The sequence below is a fragment of the Trachurus japonicus genome, chromosome 3, assembly GCF_045865225.1.
Source record: "Trachurus japonicus isolate A0001 chromosome 3, Traja_1.0".
NCBI classification, from domain to species: Eukaryota; Metazoa; Chordata; class Actinopteri; order Carangiformes; family Carangidae; genus Trachurus; species Trachurus japonicus.
The window spans coordinates 8,459,934-8,471,438 of record NC_140909.1 but is presented as its reverse complement, the minus strand read 5'-3'; the positions used below and the strand labels follow the sequence as shown (position 1 = coordinate 8,471,438).

Sequence of the window (11,505 nt, the reverse complement as noted above, 5' to 3'; positions counted from 1 at the left end):
TCTCTCATGATTCATCCAGAGTTAACTGAGCATGTGTGGAAAAGCTGGTGTATATGTGTGTGTGTGTGTGTGTGTGTGTGTGTGTGTGTGTGCACTGTGTGTGGGAGTGTTTGTGGCTTTATGTATTTAAGAGAGCACCATTTTAAGACAAATTCTCTGTAGAGAAAACAGTCGCCTTTAGATCAACGTGAAGTCCCCGAAAAGAAAAAAACAAAAAACAAAACCACCAAAAAGTCTTCAATATTTGTGCTGTGAGCTCTGTGCCTCGGTCGGTCGTTTTGTTTCGTTGTTGTACTGTAGGTGTTGCTCTCGTCGTACCTGCAGGTCCCTCGCTGCCAATTCTGAGATCTGAGAGTGTGTGAAAGTTTTGTCGATCCTTTATGCTCCGTCCGTCACAACTCAGGCACACTTAAAACACTGAAGAGGAGGGAGGAGGGTCGGGGGATGATGGATGGATGGATGGATGGATGGATGGAGATGTCGAGGGCGTCGTGAGATGGTGATCAGACAAAAAAACTGTTTCAAGAGTTGCACATCAGGACTTGGAAGGGTGCGGTTTGTGCGTTCGGTGGGTCAATCGCTTCTTTTTCTTTTTCTTCTTTATCTTCTACTTCTCCTCGGTTCCTGTCACACGGTGCCGTTCTCCTGCCTCGGCTTGTGGGTCGTCGTGCGAGCGGCGGGCGTGCTCAGGGACGGGGCCAAGGTGCACAGGAAGCCGGCCAGCAGCGTGAGGCCGAGGCCGCCCCAGGCACAGAACATGGACCAGCCGTAGCCGTGGCTAATGTCCTCGGGGAGGCCGTACATGTAGCGGGGGTAGCGGGACAACTCGAAGTTGATTCCCGCCACACATGTGCACAAGGAGATGATGCAGCATGTTCCTGTGAGAGAAGAGACACAAGGAAAGACTTAGAACAGAGACCGTGGAGGTGCTGTTTCTACATTTATGTTTAAAGGGATAGTTGAACATTTTGGCAAACTGGCATATTGCCATAATCCCATATAGGGGTAGGTTCATTACCGTTAATTGTCAGTGCATGTTGTTTTTAGATTGCAATTCGTTTATCCCTGATCAAACTCATCAAATACACAATCCAACAACTCCAAAACGCTCTGGTGGACAAGTTGTGACCTGCACATTCACCACGCTATGAGATAATCATGTATAATTATGTAACATTACGACACATGAAGCAAATACTCAGAACTACTTGCGCTTTTGAAATCACTCCACCCAGCAGCAGCCGTGGCTGGAATGTAGTTCCGGCTGCATTTGTCTTGAAAACAACTCCGTCTCGTAATGTCACATGATTATCTCGTAGCGTGGTGAATGTGCAGGTCACAACTTGTCCACCAGAGTGTTTTGGAGTTGTCAGATTGTCTATTTGATGAGTTTGACGGGGGGAAAGGCGAAAGTACCATGTGCACCTCCGTTGTGTTCGCTGAGCAGCTCGCGTCTCTCCCCCGCCGATCTAAAAGCAGCTTGCACTGACATTTAAAGGTAACAAACCTACTCCAATGACTATGGGGATTATGTCAATAGGTGAATTTGCCAAAATGTTGAACTATCCCTTTAAAGGGGAACTATGCAAGTCTGGTCGCTTTTCTGCTGTGTTGCTAACCCTTCTCCTAGCCATGTGCATTTGTTTTCAACAAAGCCGGTGAGAAATCAATCAAGTTGTGACCTGCACATTCACCACGCTATGAGATAATAACGGAGCGTTACGAGACAGAGTTGTTTTAGAGGGAAATTCATGCAAAAGCGCTGATGCACGTTCCCGTCGGGGGCAGTTTTTCAGCAAGCAGTCTCTGTATTTGTCTCAAAAACAACTCTGTCTCGTAACGTTCTGTTATTATCTCATAGCGTGGTGAATGTGCAGGTCACAACTTGTCCATCAGAGTGTTTTGGAGTTGTTGGATTGTGTATTTGATGAGTTTGATGAGGGAAACCAAGAAATCCCATTCACCTGCATAGCGTAGCTCTGAGCAGCTCACGGCTCTGCTCCGCCGATCTAAAAATAGCTTGCACCAACAATTAAAGGTAACAAACCTACTGCTATGACTATAAGGATTATGGCAATGGGCCAATTTGCCAAAATGTTGAACTATCCCATTAATACAGTATAAAACACAATTGTATACAATATATACAATAGGGGGTCACTGCTCCGTCTCTCCTTGGCCTGAAAACGTTGCCGACCCCTGACCTAGAAGAACCAGTGAGTAAATTCCTACATGTCTGACTGCAGCAGCGATCACGTTACTGCTCAGCATCGATCCACTGAGACGCTCTCAGCTGTCACCAAACAAATATAGACATTGAATAAAATTGATTGGGTTCAGTCTGCGTAGTCTAGCGTGGTCTCGTGGTGTCGTGTGTGTGGATGTGAGCATATGTTCCTCCACAGTACCTCCCATGAGAAAGAGTAGCCCAGCTACATATTGCATGAGGTCATGCTGCTGGCAGCAGCCCAGCACGCCGATGATCCAGCCAAACAGGATGATGGACACGGCCATTCCCACGAAGCCGGCCGTCATCCTCCGTAGATCTGCAGACAGAGACCGGAGCAACGTCAGGGGAGGATTCAGACCTGCTGCTGCTGCTGCTCAGGGATTACTGTTACATTACTACTCTATAGTTACTCCTCAGGGATTACTGTTACATTACTACTCTATAGTTACTCCTCAGGGATTACTGTTACATTACTACTCTATAGTTACTCCTCAGTGATTACTGTTACATTACTACTCTATAGTTACTCCTCGGTGATTACTGTTACATTACTACTCTATAGTTACTCCTCGGGGATTACTGTTACATTACTACTCTATAGTTACTCCTCAGTGATTACTGTTACATTACTACTCTGTAGTTACTCCTCAGTGATTACTGTTACATTACTACTCTATAGTTACTTCTCAGTTACTCCTCTGTGAGCACTCCTATAATACTGCTCTGAGGTTACTGTTCTGTGATTACTCCCCTCTATGAGTATTTCACTGTGATTACTCCTGTGATTTCTCCTCTGAGTACTCCTCTATGATTACTTCTCAGTTACCCCTCTATGAGTACTCATCTATGGTTACTCTTCTGTGAGCACTCCTATAATACTCCTCTGGGGTTCTGTGATTACTCATTAGTTACTCCTCTGTGAGTACTTCACTGTGATTACTCCTGTGATTTCTCCTCTGAGAGTACTCCTCCATGATTACTTCTCAGTTACCCCTCTATGAGTACTCATCTGTGATTACTCCTCTATTACTCCTCTGTGACTACTGCTGTATTACTCCTATGACAACTCCTCAGTTAACCCTCTGAGTACTTCTCTATGATTACTCCTCTATTGCTCCTCTGTGATTATACCTCTATTACCTTTCTGTGATTACTCCTTAGTTACTCCTCTATGAGTACTCCTCTATGGTTACTCCTCTGTGAGCACTCCTATAATACTCCTCTGAGGTTCTGTGATTACTCCTTAGTTACTCCTCTATGAGTACTTCACTATGATTACTCCTGTGATTTCTCCTCTGTGAGTACTCCTCTATGATTACTTCTCGGTTACCCCTCTATGAGTACTCATCTATGATTACTCCTCTATTACTCCTCTGTGACTACTGCTGTATTACTCCTATGACAACTCCTCAGTTAACCCTCTGAGTACTTCTCTATGAGTACTCCTCTATTGCTCCTCTGTGATTATACCTCTATTACCTTTCTGTGATTACTCCTTAGTTACTCCTCTATGAGTACTCATTTATGATTACTCCTCAGTTACTCCTCTATGAGTACTCCTCTCTAACTCCTCTGAGATTACTGCTCTATTTCTCCTCTGTGATTATGCCTCTGTGATAACTCCTCTGTGATTACTCCTTAGTGATTACTGCTCAGTGATGACTGCTACATTACTCCTCTATAGTTACTCCTCATTGATTACTCTTCAGTGACTCATCTGTGATTACTCCTCTATTACTCCTTTGTGAGTACTTTTCTGTGATTACTCCGTAGTTACTCCTCTGTGAGTACTCCTCTATGACTACTTCTCAGTTACTCCTCTGTGAGCACTCCTATAATACTGCTCTGAGGTTACTGTTCTGTGATTACTCCTTAGTTACCCCTCTATGAGTACTCATCTATGATTACTCCTCTATTACTCCTCTCTGACTACTGCTGTATTACTCCTGTGACAACTCCTTAGTTAACCCTCTGAGTACTCCTCTATGATTACTTCTCTATTACTCCTCTGAGATTATGCCTCTATTACTTCATCTGTGAGTACTCTTCTGTGATTACTCCTTAGTTATTCCTCTGTGAGTACTCCTCTATGATTACTCCTCTTTGAGCATCCCTATAATACTCCTCTGAGGTTACTGCTCTGTGATTACTCCTTAGTTACTCCTCTTTGAGTACTTATCTATGATTACTCCTCTATTACTCCTCTATGATTACTCCTGTAATTTCTCTTCTGTGAGTACTCCGCTATGATTACTTCTCAGTTACTCCTCTATGAGTACTCCTCTGTGAATACACCTGTGATTACTCCTCTATGAATACTCCTCTTTGATTACTCCTCAGTTACTCCTCTGTGAGTACTCATCTGTGATTACTCCTCCTCAGTTACTCCTCTGAGTACACCTCTGTAATTACCCAGTGATTACTCCTGTGATTACTCCTCAGTTACTCCTCTGCTACTCTTCCATTACTCCTCTCCGTATGCTCAAAGCAGCTGAAGATTAAAGCTGTTAAAGCCGCTGCCTTCAAACTCTTCCACTAAAATCTGAAGCCTCTTTGACGACGCAGGTAAAAAATAAAAGTATAATTCCTTTAACTGTGAGTCGACTGCAGCTCCGACTGTGAACCCAGATGGATAAGTGGTGCAGAAAATGGATTTTATACAAGATGCAATAAAACAGCCCGACCAACGGCCTGATGATCGTTTCAAGAGACACTCATGTAGCTTATTCTAGTCATGCTATACTATCATATATCAAAGCATTGACTGAAAGCTAATAGGATTAACACTTGTCATTTTCTAATGATTTCTCATGCTGGAGGTTTTTACGTAATTTGGTTTAATTATAGCGAACACAGGAATATCTTTGAGGGAAAATCTCTCATTGAACCCAAATAAATATTCATTCATTGTACATTTATTATTGGAAACAAAACTGCATAACTGTACAATCGCCTGTGGACAAATTCCACATTTTGTGCATGTTCAGCTGACCTGCTTTACGCTTATTAAAAGAAGAGGATGTGAACTAATCCAAATTGCACAGTTCTTTCCAGGAAAATTCATAGAAATACATTAGGAGATTATTCTTAAATTAAGAATCCATAAAATAAAGCTGTGCTCTCTCAGTGAAGGACGACGCTGGGGGATGAAGATAGCAGCAGGAGGAATAAAGACGTCTATAGAGTAGAATAATAAGAATATACTGTGGTGTAGATGTCGTTTCATGTTTGAAGCTGAGAGTCACAACACTGGGTTTAAACTGAGGTAAATCACAGACACGTCAGCACTGAACATACAGCACCTAGAAGCAATAAGATAAAAGCACCTGTATATCGTACTGAAAAATCACTGCCGACGCAACCCAAGGTCGAACGGCTCTGTTACACTATCGCTTTGAACAAGGAGATCAAGTAAGAAACACAAGCCTCCTTTTAAGGAGTGATTTGTCCGACCCGCTGTCCACAGATAAGCCATTTTAAAGCCAGTGGCGTCCTAATAGTGATGACCTGATGACCTCTGGGGCTTATAGCAGCAGTGATAACGTTCAGATAAGGGGGGCATTTAAAGTGATTAGTAAAATCTTTAAAACAATTCGGAAATTAACAGCTAACCAGTGGAAAGAGGTCATAGCATCACTGTAGTATCTGACAGACTGAAGGAAATGATGACAACACAGAGGAAATGTCTAATATTATCGCAAGAAACATGAACAAAGAAAACAATAGAGGACCCCAAATCCTTCCTTGAGGGACGCCACATTCACCAAATATCACATATATATAAAACTCATGCACTAAATGCAAAGGAAGCTGATGAAGAAGCTTTACAGTGTTGAAATGGAAACATAAAATGTTACAATTGGATAATATTATTATGCAAATGAAAACATTAGAGGAGAAAAACACTAAAATATTAAGCCAACACCATGAAACAGACAAACTCTGTGAGACTTACGGAGTGCGTGCCACTCGTCCTGTCGAATGGTCTTTGTGATGTTGACGGGTAAATTTCGGGGCAGGATGGACGAAGAGTAGTGATACTTGACTGGAGTACATCTCTGAATTATTCCTGAACAAAGAACAGTGACAGAGACAATTACGACCGTAGCACAAACATAATGCAACTTAGTTCAAGTAGACAAATAAAGGAAGTAAGAATCTCTTCTGCCCACAACATACAAATGGCAGGAAAACCTCACATTTACTTTAAAAACATATTAAGATTTAATAAACTGACTTGACTTGTCCTTAATAATGTGGAGAAAAGATGCACATCCTAAAAGGGGGGTGACGATATTCTGTATTGTGATATTTGGGAAACCGTAAGTCCGTGATTGTTGTTTTCCAAGCTCATGGTATAAAGAACACACAACGTTGTACGCACAACAAATGTTATACAGTATGTTGTTTCTTTTTATGCATTCAGACCTGTGTTTCTATTTCACTGTCCCTGTAACATCCTACATCATCCTAACATCCTGTCGGAGGCTAAAATGCACTTCACCACTGTCACCATGTAAATTATTGCTAGAATATCAATACAATATCATAAAATACCACAATATTTTAGTGTGTAGATATTTTCTTATATTCCTAAATCCTCCATAAGAAACAATATGGAATGAATTATTTCCTTTAAGGCTATAAACAGACTTTTAATTGTCCTCATTCCAATTGAATCCCTTCACATTAAGATTATAAATTCTGCTCAATATCAGCTACATTTAGATTAAAAAAAAAAAAGAAAAGCCACTCTGAAGCGCCCAGAGATGTGAATGTGAGTGTGGTTGTTTGTCCCTATACGTTGACCTGTCCAGGTGAACCCCACATGCCACCACGGTCAGCTGGGATTGGCTCCAGCATCCTGCATGGATACACACTACTGGATGGATTTAAAGGGATAGTTCAACATTGTTGGCAAATTTGCCCATTGCCATAGTCGTACAGTAGGAGTAGGTTCGTTACCTTTAATTGTCGGTGCAAGCTATTTTTAGAATGGCGGAGCAGAGCCGCGAGCTGCTCAGAGCTACGCTACGGAGGCTCATGGGATTTCTTGGTTTCCCTCATCAAACTCATCAAATACACAATCCAACAACTCCAAAACGCTCTGGTGGACAAGTTGTGACCTGCACATTCGCCACGCTATGAGATAATAACAGAACGTTACCAGACAGAGTTGTTTTAGAGGGAAATTCATACAAAACTGCTGATGCACGTTCCCGTCGGGGGCAGTTTTTCAGCAAGCAGTTTGCCTCCGTAGCGTAGCTCTGAGCAGCTCACCGCTCTGCTCCGCCATTCTAAAAATAGCTTACACCGACAAGTAAAGGTAACAAACCTACTGCTATGACTATAGGGATTATGGCAATGGGCCAGTTTGCCAAAATGTTGAACTATCCCACAATGCTTTATATCTCAATGTCCTGAGTGAATATCACTGGTTTTATCACTAAAACCTCTGTTTAGTGTCTTGTATCTTATAATGTAATAAGCAGCAGCATCAATGAGGCCTCCTCCCGTAAGTTTGCACCTGCTTTAAATACCGTTTCAATTTAACACCTCAGTTTAATGAAACTCTAAATTCAAGAAAAATTGTGTCTAATTGGCAAAAAGTTAAACCCAAGCCTCTGTTCTGATTCATCAGATCCTCAGTTTACTGTCAGAGATAGAGACAAAGAGTTCAGTTTACAATTCATGAGAAGCTGAAACCAGTGAATGTTTGGTATTTTAAGCTCAACAGAAACTTAAATGATGAACAACAACAGTTATCATTCAGTTTCTGTTTCGGTCAGCTGATCGATTCACAGTGTTTCTGTCCACAAAGTCAGAATGAGTTAAACACACACACACACACTGTTGTCTTCCTGTCATCTGAACTCTGTGATCACAGACAGTGTAATTAATGATTAGACAAACATCCGACACCTTTACGCTCCTGCTCCATCAAAGTTCACAATCTGCAGCACTTGAGAAAACAACTTTCAACAGACTACGTTCCCCGATGAGACACATTTCACTTTTTGAACATTTTGCAGCATTTTGCATTTTGCTTTCATCCTCAGCTCCGTCTGATTGTGAACACAGTTTGGTAAATTGCACGTGAAAGCTGCGTCGTCTTTGTTGTTTTGTTTTTTTTTTCTACAGGTGCAGCGACACAGTCACAATAAGGAAACTTTAAAAACATCTGATCTCACTGTACGTTTTCACCACAGCAGCTTCACTCTGACCTTTACTGAGCAGCAGCTGAAACAAGCTCATTCACAGCTAATGATGTTTAATTACTTGTGTGATATAAACAACTTTTACCTTTGACACGTGCTCCAATTGGATGTTATGATACTTGCAGTGAACAAAGGCAGTGAAGCTGCTATTTTATATTTCAGTCCAGGTTCATTTAAACTTTCATTAACCTGCTTTAAACACAGTTATCTGTTTACGAAGCTGGATTTGGAGACTCAGTGGCCTCCATGAATAATCACTGAAGACAGAATTAAAGTCATTTCATGTTGCTCAGATATCGACGCTAAAATTTGCACTAAAGAGGGAAAAAAAATCAGCTGAGGTTAAATAGATCACATACAGTGTTTCATTTGGGGCAACTAAAACTAATAGCAGTGGATTTCATTTCATTATCAAACTTGCAACGAAGGCAAATTCTGCTCTGCACCTCCGACCCGGCCGCTCGGCTCTGGCCCAGAGGTGCAGGACTTTTATTATAAGTTAAATACATTTTAATAACGCAACCATGATCAAAGTTGAGCGGTACAAGGTGCGGACATGATATCACGCATACATATTATTATTTTTATTAATACCTGAGTGTAATGCTTGTAATGTACCCTGTGTATTTCTGCTGACACAATGTGAAAGAGAGCAGCAGGTGTAGTTTTTTTTTTTTACAGTGTGTGCAGCACTGAGACAATGTACAGGTAGTGAGCTCATGTTTCAGCTGAACCAAAATATAACTGTGGGCCTGGGCCATACTGTATACAGATGGTTTCACTCCAAAACCTTTAATATATCTTGTCTTATTAAGGTTTCAGTGGTTCAATTTAACTAAAAAAGTGTCATTTATCATAATAATAAACCAGATTTGAAGGTGGATCAAGGTACAGACAGAGTTGGCGACAGCTGCTTGGGATAGAAAACAGGTAAAGGTAAAGTTATGCATGAAGGTTCATCTACATTAAATCTAATAGCTGTGATTAAAACAACAATTTTTAACCTCCTGTGCTCAGGTTACAAGAAAATTAGCAAATAATCTCTCTGTGAACCTTTTACTCAGGGTAGAAAAAGCTTCATATTTATTTTACGACCTCACTGAGTTTTAATAACCTGACTCGTCCTTATTAGCTTAATATTCTCGCCCACCCCCTACTTCAGCTGTGTATTGGCAAATCAAAATCAGGAGATGGGACACAAATCCTGAAGTGTGGCATCACGATATGACTGACACACAGCGATATATATTGTATTGCAATACTGTAAACAAATGGTGAAACATTGTGATTTTGTTTTGTTTTTTCCAAAAGTCTATTGTGTGCACAAACAAATACAGACAGAACAGTTGCACCTGTGTTTGCATAGTTTCACAATAATGAGCCATTGAATGAAGCTGAACTGATACATGAAGGTTCATCTCCATTAAATGTGGTGACTGTGACCACGAAAATAATTTGTAAACCCCCCTCCCCATCCCCCATCCCTCCTTATCTCCATGTCTGTGCTCAGTTTTTAAGGAGCTGGTTGTGGAGCAGGTTCATCACAGCTACAGCATCACAGCCCGAGGCCTTGAGGGCTGCCTGAGCCTGCTGTTGTGTGTGTCTGTATGTTGTGATTCAGCAGCAGCCTCTTGTGTCTCTATAAACCTCCTCCTCCTGTCTCACATTAACCTTCAGGAGATGATGTTTTTTGAGTCAAACTGGACCATGATCCATGATGAGGGACTCAGCATCAGGAGGAGAAAGAGGAGGAGGAGGAGGAGGAGGAGGAGCTCCACTCAGCACCATGGACAACGACTTTAAACATTTCAGCCTTTTAACAGACAAACCTGAGTCTTAAAACCTTGACATGGAAAAAAAAAAATCTATATAGGCTCCATGTCAATGTGTTGTTGCACCTGGGCCTCGGGATGGGTGTCGGGATGGGTGTGTGTGTGTGCTCAGCGCCGAGCATCAGGGCCTGGTGCAGCCTCAACACACACACACACACACACACACACACACACATCTACATACACATACACAGTGTTGTCTTGTCTTGTGTTTACCTTTATAAATAAGGTCCTCGGTCTCCAGGTCGAATCCCTCCCGGTGACACTTCCTCCACAGTCCGGAGATGGTGGAGTTGAACTGGCGGCTGCAGTGAGACTCCATGGCGGACGCCGCGGCCAAGAAGTGCCGCTTCCCCCGGATGAGAGCCGCTCCAGCCGCTCCAGCAGCTCCAGCTCCAGCAGCATCTGGCCCGTTGCTAGTCCCTTTCCTCTCCAGCAGCAGCAGGCTCTTTGGAGGCGGCATCTGGAGGGGGAGGTTGTGGTTGGAGATGTAGATGTAGCCCGGATCGTTCCGCTTGTTGGCATAGTTTTTACACCTCTCCCGGTGTCTCCGCGCGTCCGTCTCGTACCAATAATCGGTGCAGATCGCCATGGCGAGCAGCCCGAGCGCACAGAAAGCCAGGAAGAGCCCCGTGCTGGTTAATATTTTCATAGCGGCCATCTTCCCCCCACTCGATGGATGGAGAGCCCAAACAGTCGCAAGAAGGTTCTTCTTCCTCCTCCGTGGTGGTGGTGGTGGCGGTGATGGTGGTGTAGGTACCGCGTGAAATAAATCACGACGGCACTCACAGCCTCACGCAGCCCTGCATGATGGTGCGAGGCCAGCGTCGTCTGGTCTGGATGCTGCTGCTGCTGCTGCTGCTGCTGCTGCGGTCTATTGTTGTGGTGGTGGTGCTGCTGCCCGGTGGATGCAATGTTGTTCCCACCATCTGTTATGGTACAGGAGGAAGAGGAGGAGGAGGAGGAGGAAGAGAGGAGAGGAGAGGAGGAGGAGGAGGAAGAGAGGAGGGGATGGATGGATGGCGACCAACGCTGTGAGGAGGAGGCAGCAGGGCAGCGATGTAGTTGCGCGCTCTCTCCTCCAGGTTGTTGTTGTTGCGGGATGGGGAGCAGACAGGAGGAGAGAGGAGAGGAGGAGGAGGAGGAGGAGGAGGAGGAGAGGAGGAGGGAGGGAAAGGAGGGAGGGAGTGGTCATTTGTGATGCTTGGATGGTCACCTTTAGGAT

General features: G+C 43.2%; 1 protein-coding gene across 1 annotated transcript; it reads right to left on the bottom strand.

Annotated features, from left to right (window-relative positions):
• Positions 1-286: 286 nt before the first annotated feature.
• On the bottom strand, positions 287-11,124 carry tmem276b (transmembrane protein 276b). Its single transcript, XM_085759187.1, has 4 exons — positions 10,497-11,124; positions 6,186-6,299; positions 2,409-2,546; positions 287-878 (listed from the first exon to the last, which is right to left on the bottom strand). Exons 1-4 carry the CDS (start codon positions 10,939-10,941, stop codon positions 628-630), a joined length of 948 nt encoding a protein of 315 aa, XP_085615313.1. The 5' UTR covers positions 10,942-11,124; the 3' UTR covers positions 287-627.
• Between the last annotated feature and the right edge of the window lie 381 nt (positions 11,125-11,505).

Coding starts and splice junctions, on each gene's coding strand:
- tmem276b (XM_085759187.1), bottom strand. CDS start 10,941: ATGGCCGCTATGAAAATATTAACCAGCACGGGGCTCTTCCTGGCTTTC. Junction 2,547..6,185: donor GGACGAGTGGCACGCACTCC/GTAAGTCTCACA, acceptor CTCTGTCTGCAG/ATCTACGGAGGATGACGGCC. Junction 879..2,408: donor GCTACTCTTTCTCATGGGAG/GTACTGTGGAGG, acceptor CTTCTCTCACAG/GAACATGCTGCATCATCTCC.